The sequence below is a fragment of the Euprymna scolopes genome, chromosome 9, assembly GCF_053919585.1.
Source record: "Euprymna scolopes isolate OS-2025 chromosome 9, ASM5391958v1, whole genome shotgun sequence".
NCBI classification, from domain to species: domain Eukaryota; kingdom Metazoa; phylum Mollusca; class Cephalopoda; order Sepiida; family Sepiolidae; genus Euprymna; species Euprymna scolopes.
The window spans coordinates 86509807-86529300 of record NC_136490.1 but is presented as its reverse complement, the minus strand read 5'-3'; the positions used below and the strand labels follow the sequence as shown (position 1 = coordinate 86529300).

Sequence of the window (19494 nt, the reverse complement as noted above, 5' to 3'; positions counted from 1 at the left end):
TTGTCCCATCAGCTAGAATCAAAACCAAAACATGTAGCTCTCCAGCCTTTTTGTTATTGTCTGACCTAAATGTATATGCATACAAAAGCTTTAAAAAATAACATTGTAAAAGGTATAAATGTATATTTGTACATGCGTAGAAGAGCACTTCAAGTTGACTTATGGCTGTCAAGTTCCAATTTTTTTCAATTTTGACCCTTTAGCAACTATTTTCATTGACTAAAAACAAAATCAAATTTGTTTCACGGATTCAAATCTATTATATATTCAGTTTCTAGTTTGTAGACCAAAAATTGACAGAGGAGTTTGGTAGATACCATTTCTCAGACAAGTCACTTTTATGTATATATATATATTTTCCCCAAAACCTTTGACCTTGATGGAGGGGAGACTAAAACTTGCTGCTATGATTTCAAATGATCTTAAATTACAGCAAGGGGAGACTTGATTCCAAGTATTTTTTATATGTTATATCTCCCTTCTTTTGAAAATAGGATACGATTATGAATATCTCCAGTATCAAATAATCCTTATATGCTGTGAAATTTACTTTATGTATAAAAACCAAAGAGGGGAGATATCACATATGATGGTCTCCCCTCCATCAAGGCTTTTGGAGAAATATCAGATATTTTGTAATCCATATTCAAAACTAGGAAAACATATGACTATGATTAAAACATTTTATGACTGTAAAAAAGTACCAAAAATAGGCTCTGGATGATCCTCTTGATGTTCGACCTTAAGAGCAAATGTCACATAGCCCACGATACAATTCAAGTCATTACTTTTCCAACAAGCTTTCATTTGTTAAATTCTGATCAATAGTCACTGAAATCCGAAACTTGTAAAATTGCCAAAAAAGTGGTATATTAGTGGGCTGGCAAGGCCATAAGGGAGACAACCGAAGCAGCAAAACCGACAAATGTAGGGGAGATAACAAAAACAGCAAAACTAAAGCTAGCCTGCTAGACCCTATATATATATATATATACAAATGTAGACAAATTTGAACATATTTTATTGGTTTGAAAATATGGGTTCTTTTTTTACCACTTGTCATAAAATTTTAATTCTAGAATAGCATTATAATCTTCAATGCATCTAAATGCAAATGAAACAAATATCATTGAAATGTTTATTTATTTTATTATTTATTTATTTATTTTATTCTCTACTATCAGTTCAGCTCGGTTTTGCTTGGACCTATGTACTGTTCATAACTTTATGTGCATATGTATATATATATATATATATTAAAAAGTTTGACTCCTGCCCAGGTAACCTACATCTAAAATTTCAAGTGTTTAACCCCAAAATTGGTGGAGGAGTTTAGTAGAGTCTGCAAAGGTCAACTCTTTCAACTTTGAGCTCTTGGCAGCTAAATTTTCGCCCAAAAACTGATTAAAAAGCTTGCTGCATGTCTGAATACCCTTTATGTAAAATTTCAAATGTTTAAACCCAAAATTAGCTGAATAGTTTGCTAGAGACTGCAAAGGTAAAATCTTTTGAACTTTGACCCCTTGACATCCAAATTTTCAGCTAAAAACTAATGAAAAAATTTGCCCCATGTATGAATACACTTTATGTAAAATTTCAGATGTTTAGACCAAAAATTGGCTGAGTAATTTGGTAGAGAGCGCAGAGATCAATTTTTTTAAACTTTGACCCGAATTTTGACTCCTTAACATTTATTGTTTTGGGTTCAAATCAAATTAAAAAGTTTGATCCATGTTCAAATAACCTACATCTAAAATCTCAAGTGTTTAGACCCAAAATTAGCAGAGGAGTTTGATAGAGTTTTCAAAGGTCAAATCATTGAACATTTGACCTCTTGCCAGCCAAATTTCTGTCTGAAAACCAATTAAACAGATTTTCCCAAATCTCAATACCCCTTATGTTAAATCTCGAGTCTGTAGACTGAAAATTGACAGAGTAGTTTGGTAGGTAAATGTACACACACAGACAGACAATTTCACTTTTATAGATATGTTGATATAGAAATATAATCGTTTTAAAATTGGTTCACAAATAAACAAAATATGACTTGTTTATGTACATTAGGTGTGTAATTTTTTCTCCATTGTCCAACAAAAATTTTATTGGTTTGTATTGCTAATCTTATATATATAAAGTAAAATCAGTATATTCGCAGAGTTTTGTGAAATGCCATTCTTAATTTTGCTGAGATGTAAGCATGTTTTTCATCTGAGTATGTTCTTTAAAACTAAATCTTTCCAATCAATTTCATACTATATTTGGATTTTATATTTTACTTCAGAAGTAGTAGAAGTGCATTTTCACTCGCTAACATTTATCTACTCTACCTCAAACATCTATGAAGACCATGAATAAATTTAATAAGAGATACTTTTACACATTCAGTGCACCTCAGTGTCAATATACATGTTGCAGTTAAAAATTGTAAAAAACATTCTACATTATATAATTATTTCTATTTTTAAAAACAAGGGATTTTTAACTTTTGACAATAATTATTATTCCAAATTGTTATTGTATGATCTTATATAGCCATTTATATTTTCACTCTCACTTGGTTGTTTGTTAAGCAAGAAAAAAAAATGGATTAGAAGGGATTTTAAACTCTTGCAGTTTAAAATTTGTTTTGGTTAAATGTTCAATTTTCATGCTTAATAACTTACTGTATCTCTGTTGGGTAGTTTTATTCCTGAGGATGTTTTGTTTTCAGTCAGTGTTAATGAGGCTTGGAAATAAGAATAATTATTGTTAAAAATTTCATTTTCTTTGTATTGATGAATAGAAAAGTTTGTTTTTATTTAATATAAATTATTTATTTTTCTCTAATGTATAAGATATATTTTTTACTGTTGTAAATGTCTTTTGATGGGAAGATGCATTGAATTGCAAAAATGCCTGTTATTAAATTTGTTCCCAATTCTTTGTTAGTGCTAGTAGTTAAATGTAAGTGAGTAAAAATTTCTGCCGTTTCTAAATTATCACAAAACGAAATGAAAATTTTAATCTGGATATGGTATAAAATTAAATATGAAAGAATTTTTTTTTAATATAAATACATTTCAAATAGTCTTGTTTTTTTTTTCCCCCCCAAATATTTGCCTGTAATAAAATGTTAAGTTAATGGCAAAACAAATTATAATAAAGCCCAACATATTTTTTATAAATTTCCATCTCTTGATTAAATTGATATAATTTTAATTCTTTTTATTTATTTAAATTATTTAATTAAATGAATATAAAGTTTAACAATTTGAGATGAATAGAAATGTCTGACTTATTTGTTTTTTCCAAACCCAGTTTCAGAATCTTTATTTGCAATGTTATTCAACTATAATTTTAGTCTGTTTATTTATCATTGTTACTTTTATGGCAATACTTAAATTTTGTGAAATTTTAATATTTATTTTTCTCTAATGTATAAGATGTTACAACTAAAAAATGTTTTACAATGAAAAATTTATTATACCTTTTGTTTTCAAATTGAAAATATCTCCTGGAAATATTTTTTAAAGATTTAGAAGGTATTCTTTGTCTATTATGCTGATTATTTTAACAATAATAAGTATTCCTCAAGAAAATCTGATTTTTTAAAAAACTAAAACATTGTTAGCTCATATGTAAAGACTGTTGAATCATAGAAATACTAAATTTGAAAAGAAGAATGTCTGTTAATTTGGATGATGATTGCTTTATTGTTGTATCTAGATTCAACCCAGATGGAGACAATTACGTCATTCAACGTGAAATCAACAAAAACAATACATCTTCATGGTTTGTTAATGGTCGCCAAACAGCCCAAAAGGTGGTAAGTTATTGCTTGGATTTCTTTTCTGGTTGTTTTGAAATGGATTTTTATATTCTAAAGAAGAGTGTGTTCATTTTTTGCTTTCACAATAAAGGAGGTATTTTACAGTTTGGTGGGATGGGAGTATTTACATTAAGGTAGTACAAGTGCAGCGAGTTTGTTGGAGCACATTTTGTGAAAATACTTGTAAAATAGGCATAGGGATGCAATTCTGCGGTGATACACCAGAGGCTGGAGCTTGGCAGATAGTACAGAACCTCCTAGGTTAGAAATTATTTTTGTACCCGATTCAAGAAGGAAAGGTTAGTGATTGGTGCACCAACCCAGAAATGGAAACAATACTTAATGCATGGGAAAATAGTGGCTTTACTGGAAAATGTAAGAAGTTTTCTAGCCCACTAATGGAAGACTACCTTCTTCATAGCAGACTTAGAAACATTTACTTTGTACTTGTTTCAATTTGTGATATGGCCTAAGAATGTTAGTCCAGGGAGTTTGAACATTGGACTCTCGTATAGGGTGCTATTAGTCATGACAATTGGTAGTTGGAAAGGTTTCTTATAGTTGTTTATGTAGAAGATATTCATCTTGATAGCATTGAATATTATCATTCATTTTGGCCTCACTCTACTACAGATTGGGGGGGGGGTCATTTCATGATTCAGCTATTGTCTTACATGAGTTGTCATTCTATTTGCCCTCATGCTCAGAATAAAGTGTCATTAGCAGATACATCCATCTCAAACACAAAGTTAGTTTATGAAAATCAAGAATAATAGTGTGAGTATAGACCCGGTGGCACACTTGCATTTATGTGATATTGTATTCATTGAGACCAACCTGGATCTTCCTTTTAGCTAAGAAAGATCTGGTTATATTAAATATTAACCCAGTAATACTGTAAATATGTTAATTTTTCTGAAGAAACTTTTATTCCAGACTTTGTTAAATGCTTTGGCGATATTAAATGTTACTATCCTGCTTCACTTGCCTTATCCAGTGTGTGTGTTATATATATTCAGAGATTACCATTCGGATATCAGTTGTAGACCAGAATGGCCTAAATCTATACTGTTGATTAGATAAAAATTTAAAAATTTTTGTGCGATTTCTTAATCAAAGATTTTAGCAACGAAGGGGAAGTGATTAATGGTGCCAGAATTTGGATTTGAGTCGATAAGGATACAGTTCTTGAAGTGTTCCTAGTTTATGACAACAAAATTAAAGGAAAAAAAAAAAAAAGAATTCATCTTTGCAAGCCAACAACCGCCGGGTTTGAGATCACCACTGACACCAACCTTCGTCTGTCTGCCTCTCACTGACCTAACCTATCAACTCCTTTTATACATGTCTCCCGCGTGATTTCATGTGATTTTGCGTGACTTCCACCAGAGCACACCTTTTAAAACTATGGGTACCATCTTAATTTCTCTCTGTCTTTCGCCCAACCTCGCCCGACACACGTGGTAAGACCTGTTCGTTTGATCTGTTTTTCCCTTTCTTTTTCTCCTTTCCTGCTAACTTTAAACAGCATCCTCCCTGATCTCTGGATCACATTTTATAATCCCTCATCCACTGTGGTGGTCGTCTTTCCCTACTTGGTATCTGAATTGTCTCGCCATCCTCTCGCTGCACATTGCTTTCACCGTTTCAATTTCCACTGGCCTGATATCAAGAATATGTCTTGGTACTCCATCTACCGCAACGTTGTTGCTAGTATTATTCCAAGTTATGTGTCCTCTGCTCCACTGTGTGGTACATCACGCCCCTGGGGGCTTCACCCATACATCGTCATTGAGTTTGATGGTCCTTGTTGTCTCCGTCTCCCTGCTTGCTGACTCAACCCTAGGATGCTTCCATGAGTATTTGAATATTGAGTGTGGAACTGTCCCTTGCTGTTGCCCCGATCTAGGTGACATGTTGTACCAATAGACCACTTGCTCAGGCGAGGTGTTCCCTCTTTCTGCCACTGCCTTTATTGTCCGGCGGTTTCTTTCTACAATCCTCTTGCCACTGGCTCTATAGGCAGCTCTAAAGAATTGATGGATATTCCATTTCTTTAGTACATCCGCAACTGCTGCCGATCTAAAAGTAGTACCATTGTCGGTTAGAAGCTCTTCCACCAGACTGCGCTCCAGAAACACCACGTCAAGGGCTGCTGCTATTTCACTGCCCATTTCACCTCACAGCCTTTTCCATATAGCGAAGCGCCCGAGGCCACAGTCGACCATTGTCATGTAAACTCCATCCCTGTAATGGGTGACATCAACTGCGAGTCTTTTCCAGGTCCCAGCCACACCTAGTTCTCCAGTTTCATGCACCCTTGGAGCAGAGTCAATTGACTGACACTTGTCACAAGTCCTGACCACTTGCTTCACTTGTTCCTTTGGGACACTCGGATCAACTTTTCTCACCAGATACAATGTCCTCTCTACCCCCATATGGTGCAGATTGTGCAACTCTTGCACCCCAGAGTTATCCAGATGAGTCACTGCAGCAATATGCTCTTTTGTTGGCACAAGCCAGCTTTTTCTCACTCTTGTGAGAGCATCCGCTTTGTTCTTCTCAGAGGCAACTATGATTATGCGCAGCTTCAAAGAAAACTCCTGCATCAGCTCAACCAGCATCCCGAGCCTGCGCTTCACTAGCATCTCTGCTGCCCCTTTTGTTCTTATCCTTTTGTCATGTGAAATCATCGATTTCAGCCAAGCAAACAGTGGCAGCGTCTGTTTTCACACAGATGTTGCGTAGTCCCCATTTTAAAGGCAGATTAACTCCTTTGGTAACTGTATACAGTTCTGCTACATTAATGTGGTTAGCATCATCTTTCTTCCGTAGCCAGGCCGCATCCTCTGCAACCATTTCGCCCACTTTCAATACAACCCCTGTTGCAATACTGCTTGCATCACACCACACAACTTCATCCAGTGTTTGCAGCACGTTCCACATTCCTCGAACTGGGTTTTGCTTTTCCACTTCTTTCAGCACCTCTTCAATCAAGGCGGTCGTTCTTCCTCCTACTCTATCATCCCATCCTCTACCTTCGGTATACCTCTTGATGTAGCTGCATGGTGGTCTAAGCCAGCCGGCAATGGGGTAATGCCCAAGCAGCATGCCACATATTAAAAAAAGCTCCCGCTTGTTGAGCTCTTCTTTCATTTGTGGGATCTTTTCTCTGCCCCCCCCCCTTTTTTTTCTCCTTCTGCTAACTTTAAACAAGTTCTGGATCGAAGAGGAATGATAGAAAAAAACATAGCTATGTTGTATGGTTAGTTGAAATGTTAATTTCACATATGTGGAGGGTTTATATTGAGTAATGATTCCAAATTGTTACGGTTTGTTCTAAGCTTGTGTATATTTGTGAAGGAGAGCCTCAAGGGAGAAAGCAATTGGATTTTGGGGGGTTTTCTCTTATTTTCCATTCCCATTCCATAGCCTTGAGCCCCTGGGAGGGCATAGACCATCCACAACTTTGTAGATGCTTTTGTAGCGAGTTCTTTTCTCGGGGTGAGGGTGCTTGCCCCAAGCCCAACCTTCTCAGAAGATACATACAGTGCATAGCCTTCCCAAATGTTCACCCATCTGGCCAGTCTCAACGTTTCTTAACTTCAGTGATCTGGCGAGGACCGGTGTGTCAATGTGATTGTGCCATACCCTTTCTCTTATTTTACATTTTCAATATTATTGTTTTGATAGTGGGTTTGGACAATGTAAGTGTTTGGATGTCCCAGGAAAAAGGTGCATACTAACTAAATCTGTAGTGATGTAATTGTGACCTCAAGAAAACCCACTGGAAATAAGTGCAAGATCCCTTTTCATGTGCAACATGGCACTGCAGTTACTCCAGTATTGTACGACAGTTAATAGAGTAGCTGCTCTTAGCACTATCTTTTTTTTTTTTTTTTTTTTTTTTTTTTTTGCAATTCAATCATGATATACCTACATAATGAAATGAGAAAGTGGTAGGTTAAGAGAAAAAAGAATGAACTTAAATGAAATGTGATTCAAAATAAAATGGTTTGGAATAAAAGTGACCAATTTTGGTGAATAAAATAGGATTTAGTCACTAAAACATTTAAGATAATAGAAACAAAGGAAGACAAGATGAGGAAAAAGAAATATCAGCACGTTTGGAACATCCCTCGTATATTCACAAAAACACCAGAAATGTGAATTCTCTTTTTAGCAAATCAGAAAAAGTGAAATTATAATATATATTAATATATATGGTCATACTTATTTCTAAGTAAAATTTCTGTTCTGTTTTTTTTTTTTTCTGATGAGTATATGTAAGTATAAAGTTCAATATTGACAGATTAATTATGTATTGTTTCTCTGTAACGAAACCGGTTTGTAAAATGTACGAAAGTTTTGAGATGCTGAAAGAACTGAATGGTAAGATAAATAAAACCTTGGAACTTGGAATGTAACTATATTATTATTATGCATATGAAAAAAATGTGAAAATTTTTCCCATCCATTCTAACTATATTAACATCAAAGCAGGTTGCATCAATGATAGAATATAAAATTCTGAAATATCGTATATATAGTAAACTGCAAATACTGATGAACACCTTATTTCCTAATTTGCATATTTATTTTATATACAACTTGTAACAAATTGATATTCTGTAACATACAGTTGTAATTTTGGATTATTGTATTTTCTGATATCTATGCAATATTTTCATTGAGAATAAAACATCTGGTATCATTGAGATGCTGAGAACAGATACTACACTTTGAATTATTTATTTGCAAAAAAAATATAAAAGTATAAAAAGTGTACATTAAAAAAAAATTAGACATAAGACCATCAAGTGTGGAGAAAATGGGTGTTGTTGATCATCCTTACTCTAAAGTGATAAAAATATTTATCCCATTATTAGCTAAAATCATCTCAGTCACTACAATATCACACTTACAATAGGGGTCACTCTACTTAAGATGACCTGAATTTATTATGAATTTTAATTTTTCATAAACATTTATTGATATAAAGATTTCATTGATATAAAACAAAGAGCGGGGGTAGGAACAAAAAAAACGAAAAGTTTGGTCTGTAAAATGCTCCACACCCTTTCTATAAAACTTGCCACTGTTTTCCAGTAAAGTGTGAGTTGGATCTGAAAAGAAGAACAAAAGAAAACAGGAGATGGAGTTTGGAGAATGGATAGTGTCCTTGAAAGATAAATTTAATTTGGGAGAAGTCAAGGACCAGAAATTGAAAATAGAAAGTGGTTATCTTGGAGGATTTCTATTACTTGTGTGTGTGTGTTTATCTAATTCATAAAAACTAGCCAAGAGGATAAACTTATCTGTAGAGCTGAGTCCGATGGGAACAGGAACCACATGTGCCATGCTCAGGCAAAGAACATGTATTCATACGTGACTCCTTTTCATATTACTTGTCTTCACATGTTTCCAAATACTGAGGAATGTAATTCTTTTCTATCGCATTTAATCCTGACCTTCAACAGATGCTTGAAGAAAACAACCTGATCCTGATCAGTAAAGATTCAACCTTTTGGTCATCTTTCAAACACATCCACAGCACCATTCCACAGTGGGCCCAGAGGGGGGGTCAAGCGGACATTTCACTATAAATTAGAAAAAACTACTTCATTTATAGCCATAAGGGCTTTTTAGAACCTTATGAGGAAGTAGAGGACAGGAAAAAACATTTCCCAAAAATTTTTGAAATTTTGAGGGATCAAGGGGGCCGAAAGCCTGGATTTTAGGCAATCTGGCCAAAATCCAAAAAAAACGAGTTTCTTGACAGAACTCGTCAAATAATATCGATGTAGGGGCCATTTAGGGTTTGTTAGAACCGAATGAGGGAGTAGAAGACAGAAAAAAACATTTCTCTAAAATTTTTGAAATTTTGGGGGGTCAAAGGGGCCAAAACCCCTGATTTTGGGCGATCTGGCCAAAATCCAAAAAACACGTTTTTTGACAGAACTTGTTAAATAATACTGATACGGAGGCCATTTTGGGCTTGTTAGAACCGTACAAGGCGTGGAATGTAGAGAAGTCAATTTTACATGCATAATTTTCAAATTTTTGGGAGTCTGGGTGCCTCAACCCCTAATTTTGAGAAATCGGGTCAACATTCCGGGAAACAGGTTTTTCGACGTAAAAGGCCTAAGAATGCGTTTTTGAACAGAATTTGCAAGAAAGTTCATAATAAATCCGCAGCTATGTAATAACGATTCGATACGCACTGTAATTCAATATTGAAAAACATAATGAACTATGAATAGAATGATCAATAACGTAACTTGGAACAAAATAGACCCTAAATAAAAAGAATCAGTAAGACAAGAAGGCAACTAGTGCTTCATATTCGCTGTTGCATTGATGAAGTGCTTCCTTCAACTCATCACAGCTTCGTATTGTGTGACCTGCTCCTTTACAATGAGTGCACTGTAGTCGTTCACATACTTTCAACACCATAGGGTCGCTTTTATCCCACAGTCTGTTAATACAATCGGATAAATTGTCAAATTGACTTGTTTTCCGTGCATAGTTCATTCGATACTGCCTCAGGAATTTGTTATTTGCTTCAATGCCACACTCCGTAAAGTTCAGCAAACCTTTGCCGTCGTTCTGTTCAATAAGTTCCGCACTGTGACCAAGAACAACGTGTGCACTTGGACTGATTTGAATCCACGATATCTTATTGACAAGAAGGTATGTTTCACGGCAAAACTCCTGAAATTCAGCAACCCTGACGTTCTTGTTCGAGTTGTTTATCGTTAGAATAACCGCCATACGAAGTATAATGCGGTCAATCTTTAGCTTCAATTCGGTGTTATCAATTCCATCAGTCAACAACCTTCTGCTGCTAGTATTGAGCATAAGTGACGCCACATTTCCTGTCGTAGACGTACCCCCGTGACCTGTTGGATCAGGTTTCTCCATGGTGATTGATGTCTCTTCCTTTACCTTGGTCTGGATTTGTTCCTTCGCTTGTTTTAGAAATGCCAATGCTCTAGCGATACGGTTGGATACGTCCATCTTTGCTTCTGACCATGAATAATGTCCTGCAGTGGCATGATAACAAATCTTGAAGATCCATCCAAAGCATCTCAGCAAATTATGGAGAGGATGCAAGTTGTTGATATCTTCGATGGTAATAGGATCCTGGGTGATACCTTTGCGATCATCATAATCACCAACCTTTCGGTTTTCTGGAAGATGGATTCCTTTCTCACAGAGGGCTAGTGTTTGTTCCAAGGAACGATCAATTTTGAAACCAGTGGTGATACAGACAGAATCATGACATTGTTCTTTACTGTATGTACACAAGCAACAAAATGCCCCATCCAAACCAGATATAAGACTATGCATCTTACCATCAATCATAGACATAGTTGCATCAACCTTGATATTCACCGGTTTGCTGTGATGTTGGACAATGAATTCACAATCCTTTCTCTCTTTCTGGATGTCTGTAACGATATCAAGGTTCTCTCTGTTTTCGTTTCCCATCAGTAGCATCACGGGGCGACAAGACGAGGAAGATGCATGCGAAGGATTCTCCCATACCAATTCACCATATGATGTGCTAGAATTTGGATTTATCATGAAAACAGTTAAGTTTCAGGTGTTTTAAAGGCCAGATTTGGATTCTACACCCCAAAAACATAGGAAAAGTGGTATGGGTCATATATGTGGAAAAAAATTTGATTAGTTATATGAATATACGCGTTTGACGATTTTTGCTGGATACACAAAATTACAATAATTGGGTATCCTCAATATTTTTTATTACGTCAGAATTAATATGGTGCCCGAGTGAATTTTTTTGTCCAATTGGATTATGATAGTGTTATTTGTCTAGATTCTTATATGTGAAGCATAAATTTTTTTATCTCGGGCTTTTTTTGCAATCGTCGGTGAAAGTGTACAGACCGGGGTCAAATTTCGGGCTTTTTTTAAGGAAAAAACGGTTAATCTGTGTCATAAATTTTCCGGAAAATCCCACAAAAGAGGCCCAATAGCTGACCATAGATCCAACTTTTCGCATTTAATTCAATTTTAGACATCTGGCCTTATATTTCGGGGACTTATGGGACATGTACAGAGGTTTTGGAAGAAATTTTTGACAATTACTCAGGTACACCCAAAGTTGCTGCTTGGTAATTTTTATGTTATCGCAAGGTTGTGAACGATCAAAATTCGCAAGCTTCCAGCTGGCATATCTTGATCAATAATCATTTTTAGAAGATAAATAATACCATTTTTTGATACTACAGAAACTGAACTTTGCACTTTTCTAAGTTTTATAGTCATTTGGGGAAGTTGCAAAAATTCCATATGTCCGCTTGCGAACCCACTGTGCATTCGCACTATGGCCATTTTTCTCTTTCTATCCCATGCTGGCCCAACATTGTCAATTACGTAGAATATATTTAGTGGCAGAGAATGCTTAGGATCGATACAAACTGTCACTTTGTTAACATACTTCAAGAATTGCTGAAGTTTGTGACATTGAAAGAAAGCGTAATCAGGCGTTTTTTGTTGGAGCTTGTCTCTGTGAAAACTGAGGTCATTGGTGAACGTGCAAACCCTGGTTCACATCCTGTCAGGCAAATTGATTTCGCATATGACAAAACTTGCTTAGTAATTCCTTAATCCTAATGTAAGGATGTAGAGCAGGGGCAAGAGCAAACAGCCTTAACAGACCAACCAGAAGATGGCATAAGATTATATGCTTTTTGTTTACCTGCACAAGTGCCATTAGCAAACAATACAGAATAGATTCATTTGCCAAAGTCCAGTTTAAAACTGGTGGTCTCTAAAAGAGATGCCAAGAACCGATGATCAACCCTGTTGAAAGCTTAGGACTAATCCGTTAATCAGTGTAACTTCTGTTCCGCCTTCTATCTTCTCTAGGATCATAGGAAGCAGATGAAAGTTATTTTTGGATCAGTTTCACAATTAGTTCAATAAGATCTTAGCCCAAATCTTTAACTATATTTATTAGAGTTATGGAACTAGCTCCTCCCCTCCATGCCTGCGGTGCTTCTTCAACAATGTAATCATTCTCTTGGTGACTTGGCTCAGGATAGAACCCTTATGAAACTAATAGTTGAACATATCCGTCAGCATCTGTATAAACATGTGTGATAATCTCAAGTGCAATTTGTAGAGCAAACCATCAGGTTCCTGCAATTTGTTGCATCTGACCTGCTTCAATATACCCAGAAACTCGCTCTTTATAACCCTGCCTTCACAACCAGCTGCTCTAGCCGCATCAAGGCAGGATGAGTTAACAAAAGTTATCAAACTCCTCAACCAGAAGGTTTTTATGACTAGACATTTTTAACTGATTGAAAAAAAAAATAAGTAATCTATTATTGTATTATCTTTTAATAGGGATGGATAGTGCTGTATTGGTTCTGTTGTCATAAGACCATCCTCCCAAGGATTATCCCCGTCTTTTTTGTTTTTAAAGGAATGGGGCAATTTTCTCAGGTATTGCATCCTCTTTCAGAGGAGCATGATCATGTAATATCTGTTTTGTTATGAGATCATCTTCCCAAGATCTATCATCTCCTTTTTAGTGATAAGGTGGGGTGGTGACAGCATCTATTCTTTTGCAATAATACCATACTCACAGGCATTACTGCCTCTTTTATGGAGGGATACAAATATTACCTCCTGGTCTGTTTTTGAGTTGGCAATATAAAATGTGTTTGTTTCTTCAGGATTATCTTAGAGAATCTTCCAAACTTCAAATCATCTTTCAGATTCTTCTATTGGTCATTTATAGTGTTCTCTTGCAAATTAGATATTTCGTAAATGCCAGTCATGTTTTGTTGAAAAACACTACTGATTTGATACAATTAATATTTTTTTCTTTTTAAATATGGACATCAGAATTAATAGTGACTGAAATTCAATCTGACTAATGAAGTTGTTTGAATATTTCTTTTTTTTTTTTTTTTTTTTTTTTTTTTTTTTTTTTTTTTTTATTACATTTTCACCCCAAACAAGGCAAATTGCCACTTTGGTGTAGGGGGCTACTATCAGGGGCAACAACTACTGGGGTACTATGTAGGGATTTGGGCAGCAAGGTGTCGGTTCACGTTACACTTGAACTTCTGCACGTCAGTACTGTTGGGGAAGCAGGGACCTGGAATGGAATTCCAGAGTCTTGCGGTTCTGGGGAAGAAACTATTGGAGTAAAAAGATCTTTTACATCTAGGGACCTCTACAGTGTGGGGGTGGGATCTAGTAGCCTGTCGGGTTTGTCGAGGGTGCTCGCGTCGTGGGGGCACAAGTGATTGCAGTTCATCAGAGCATTCACCACTAAAATACTTGTAGAACAGGCAGAGGGATGCAACATTTCGTCGATGGGACAGAGGCTGAAGCTTAGATGCCAGTTCAGGGCCTATCAGATTTGCGACTCTCTTTTGAACCTTGTCAAGGAGCGAGAGACTAGTAGCAGATGCACCAGCCCAGATGTGGCAGCAATACTCCATACATGGGCGAATGGTGGCCTTATAGAGGTACAGGATACTTTCGGGTGTTAGTAGTTTTCTAGCACGGTAGAGAGAGCCCACCTTTCTTGCAGCGGCCCTGGCAATGCCTTCAATGTAATTGTTCCAACTCATGTTTCCTGTGAACGTTAGGCCAAGGAGTTTGAAAGATGGACTCTCAGATAAAGAGTCGTTGGCCATTGCTATTGGTGGTAGAGAGGGTTTCTTGTAATTATTGAATGAAACTAGTTTAGTCTTGGCAGCATTGAACGCGACCAACCACTTTTGTCCCCATCCCACTACAGATTGGAGGTCTTCCTCTAGTGTTTCTGCCATTTCTTTAGAAATGTGTTCATTCGTCTTCCTGTCGTGTCTGCCATAGAGTGTAGTGTCATCAGCATATATACCCATCTCAGAGGCAATGTTGTCGGGGAGGTCATTTATGAATATCAGGAACAATAGAGGTCCAAGGATAGAACCCTGGGGCACTCCCGCATTTATATCATATTGTTTAGATGTGCGACCGTCGAGGACTACCTGGATTTTTCTCTTATCTAAGAAGGATTTAATTGTGTTAAGTATTCTACCAGTGATACCGTATGATCTGATTTTACTGAGGAGACCCTCATGCCATACCCTGTCAAAAGCCTTAGATATATCTAGAGCTACCGCTCTGCCTTCCCCCGCTTTGTCCAGTGATTGGTATATACGTTCAGAGATCACGGTGAGGATGTCTGCTGTGGAACGGGCTTGTCTAAATCCATATTGTTTGTCAGTCAGTAGTTTAGCATCTGTAAGATGATGGATTAGAGCGTGGTTAATTATGGTCTCAAATATTTTGGCAAAAAGTGGAAGGAGGCTAATGGGGCGATAATTTGATGGGTCTGTCCTTTCACCAGAATTCTTGAATACTGGTACAACAGAAGCAGTTTTCCAACAGCCCGGAAAGCAAGCTTCATTAAGACATTTGTTGTAGAGTTTGGAGAGAACTGGAGCTACTTCGGCTGAGCACTTTTTTAATAGCACAGCTGGGATAAGATCGGGTCCACATGCTTTTGAGGTGTCAAGGTTTTTTATGATAGCATGCACCTGAGCAGGGGTGGTTTTCAGATCGTCTAGTGTGGCGTCTGTCCGCATAGGAAAGTCAGGTAGGGGGTGGTTGGAAGGGTCCAGTGTGGAGTTTGAGGCAAACCGACTGGCAAGCATGTTAGCCTTGTCGGTTGCTGAGGAGACAACCTCGTGATTGTTGGTTAGTGGGGGAATTGTCGATTGCCCATTATTTACTACACTGTTGTAGATTTTCCAGAAGTCTCGAGTTCCTAGTTTTTGTGCTTCGATGCGCTTTTTAGTGGTTTCCGTAAATTCTCTCTTAGCTGTCGCTATTTCTTTCTTAACGTTATTTTTAGCTTCTATATACTTCAGTCTGTTTGAACTGGACTTATGTCGGTTAAACCTACGGTATGCATGCTGCTTTTGAGTAATGGCAGTTGCACAAGTCGACGTAAACCATTGGGGAGAGTGGGGCTTACTATAAAATTTCCGCATGGGAACATGCGCTTCGATTGCAGTTTTGAACCAGTCAGTGGTCTCGTTTGCACACTGTTCAGCAGGGAGAGAGAAAATATTTTTCCATGGAGCATCTCTAATTAGTTCCCTGATGGCTTCCCAGTCAGCCTTATTATAATATCTCGTTGTTTTGAGCACTGGCTCTTCAGTTTTGGGTCTAGAGTTTAGGGCGATTTCAACCATTATCACTGCATGATCAGCGTTCCCGAGTGGGCTGTGGGCCTTCGCTATGCAGTCATCGGGAACTGTGGTCAAAAACAGATCTAGAAGTGATGCGTGTTGTTCTTCCTGGTCAGGGAAACGGGTTGGAAACGTAACAATTTGTGATAGGGAGTGAGATATAGCGAAGCTATGGGTTGTGCTGCCCGCTGCATCTGTGTGAGCAGAGAATCCAAGCCAGTTTTTGTGGTGGACATTAAAGTCACCAAACACATGTATTTGTGCGCTAGTGTCGAGGGACAGTGCCGTGTCTATGCTGTCAGATACTTTGTTTATTATGGAGCAGTCCTGAGTCGAGGGAGAGCGGTAGAGAAAATAATAGTAGCTAATACTGTGTTGCACGTTTAGTCTAAAGCACATAAAGGCTTGATCATCTTTTTTAATGTTTCAGTTTTGTATTGTAGTTTTGTTATTAATTTTGATCGAGATATGTTTTAATTATAGCTTTGCTTTTTGATTGTTGTCATTATTGACATCAGTTAATTTGTTTTCTCGCATACTTTTTTTATCTAGATCAATAATTTTATTTTTTCTTTTGACATACTTAATTACATACACATACTGCACAAGTCTGTTTTGAATTAATGTTTAATTTTTTTAATGAATTGTTATTTCAGATCGAAGAAATGACTATGCGTTTAAATATTCAAGTAGGCAACCTTTGTCAGTTTTTACCACAAGAAAAAGTAGCAGATTTTTCTCGGATGTCTCCACAAGAATTATTGGAAAGTACAGAGAAAGCAGTATGTTGTTTGCTTGTTCATCTTTTTAAAAAAAATTTAAGTTTTAGTTATATATAAAACATTTTTATATATATTATGTCTATATATGTATATATGCCCTCTATCTATAGATTGAGTTCTCTGGTGGAGGGAATAATGGTATTTTGTAAAGAATAGATTTCTCAGGTTTTCTAACAAATGTAATAAAGTATATATGTTAAATAGATTAATATATAACGCTTGAAATATCTTTTGTCCATGGTGATGCCTGTGACACAGAATTAGGTACTTGAACTGTTAGGTAGCATTTTATACATTTTATACTGTTTAAGTTTCAAATATCTGCATGAATACACAGCCTACATTTAGCCACACTAATAAGTTGTAGATGATGAAACTGCTATCGTTGGATAACTCTATATATATATATTTATTTTATTTGAAGAAAATGCAATGCAAAAAAATGAAATGGTTAAAGAGACAAAAAACAAACGTTTGATCGATTTAAGGCAAATATAGGTGTTACTTGAAAATTCCATTTTTTTTGTTATTAGTGGTAAGAGTGGAGGAGCCATAATGCCAGCACAAACATGTTGGCTTTTCTCATAAAAAATTGACTTTGAAAAAAATATTTTTTTAATATTGTAATATTTTTTTTTATATAAAGTATATAAATAAATGCTTGTATTAGATTAAAATGCTATCGCTAAATTTCCAAACAATCATTAAAGTAGTTTTTTAGATTAGGAGTTTGTAACAAATGAACAACTACATTTCAATTTATATAGATAATATTGAAAATCCAGGGAAAAAAACGGATCATCCCTAACAAAAACTGACTCTCACAGAATGAATAGTTTTTCAAAATTTTAGATATTATACATCTCTGGTCCACACCCTCCAAGACAATACTAACTTGATGTTGGACTGTTTTGTATTTTTTTATCTTTTGCTGGACAGCAGAAGTAAGAATGGTTGAAATTAAACGATTAAAAAGTTAAGTGAATGAGTTCACACAGGTGCGTAAATTTAATGAGGTCAAACATCATGCCATAGGGGAATTAAATCCCACACTTAACTTTGGCTGCAAGCCAGTTTTTTGGTTTTGTTTCCCTAAAAGCCAAACAAACATGCGGGACTATGGGATAGCATGAATTTTATAAAATAAAAGTCGCTCAAATAAAAAATAGACATGACCTCCTTTTGTAAATCAGATATTATAATCTAGGGGGTATATAAAAGGTTGTAAGAATTAGTGCCCCCCCTTCCCTCTGAGGGCCCCCTTTGCCAGACATACAAAAAAATGCACACACACATTTTCGCTTTTATATAATAGATAGAAGATAAATAACGGAGAATTGTTGTATATAAAATTCTTAGATTTAGTTCTAAAGTTTTCTTTGCGATAAAATTATCATTTAAAAAATTAATTTATTGTAAAACTATTTATATAAAAAAACTAATAGATTCAGAATCTTTGCTTTCTTCTAACTCTCAGCATTGTTCCAATTGTAATACAAAAATGAAAAAAAATGTTCCAAAATAAGGATTAAAAATCTCTTTGTTTCTCACATTGTTTCATGAATTCTTTTTGGATTTCAGGTGGGCACACCAAAGATGTACGAGACGCACATGATGCTGAAACAGGCTCGCGTTAAAGCTAGATGTCTTGAAAATATTTATAAGAATTCTCTAGAAAATTTAAATCAAGAAAAACAAAAAAATGATAATTTACAGCAAGATGTTCGTAATTTTGAAGAGCGGCAAAAATATCTTGAAGAAATAAAAATGTTACGGATGAAACGTCCATGGTTGGTAAGTGATTTATTCTTTTATTGATTTTGCAAAGAAATTACTTGTTTACCATTACTTAAATGAAACCAAAAATGGAACAAGCATTCATGTATTACTAATACCTTTAGGGGAAACATTTATTTAGGATCAAAGTGTAATATGTGTTCAGTCTTCATCTAAACATTATTTATTCTCCTTTTCAAAGGGAGATGAGCCTTTCACCTTATTAATAAGGAATTACTGATCGGTGATGTTACAGGCATTTTTGTTTCCATCCAATGTTACTGTTTTTGGAGAATTGGATTTATCCACAGTAAAAAAAAAACAACCTTGTGTCTTTTCCATGGGAGACAAGTAAATAGGGACTGTAAATAGTTGCTACTGATGTCATATAAGCCAACACAACTTGTGAACTTTGTATTCCTTAAATAATATGTATTTTTATCATGTAGCAAAGGATTCAGAATATTGATCAACATTGGAACATGTTACGGTATTATCAATAAAGTAATGTGGCCTTTGTTTTAAATGTTTCGAAGTAAGTTACTTCTGGAAACATGATAAAACACTGGTTTTTGTTGGACCACCAAAGTGCAGTAACATTAAAACATGGTATTTAGATTAAAGTATCAACTGTCAGTATAAATGCTCTACTTATGTGTACTATTAATTACTAGTCTAACTGGGGATAAAACTGGCATATGGTTTGTACAAGCTATTCATTCAACTTACTGCTGCAAAATTCAGGAATAAATAACAGATTGCCCTAACCAAAGTTTCATCATTTTAATATCAATACAAAATATTTCCAGCTTATTTTTAAATTTTCACTTTCATTTATGTATATAATACTAGCCGATCTGACTTGGTTTTGCCCTGGAGTATATGGCATTGT

General features: G+C 35.7%; 1 protein-coding gene across 1 annotated transcript in view; it reads left to right on the top strand.

The window, feature by feature from the left end:
* Positions 1–19494, top strand: part of LOC145284747 (structural maintenance of chromosomes protein 5-like) — a 94539-nt gene that overhangs the window by 14707 nt on the left and 60338 nt on the right. Inside the window, exons 3-5 of the mRNA XM_080133700.1 lie at positions 3706–3805; positions 16701–16826; positions 18408–18620. Of these exons, the coding sequence (XP_079989826.1) occupies positions 3706–3805; positions 16701–16826; positions 18408–18620 (439 nt within the window). The remainder of the gene's footprint in view (positions 1–3705; positions 3806–16700; positions 16827–18407; positions 18621–19494) is intronic.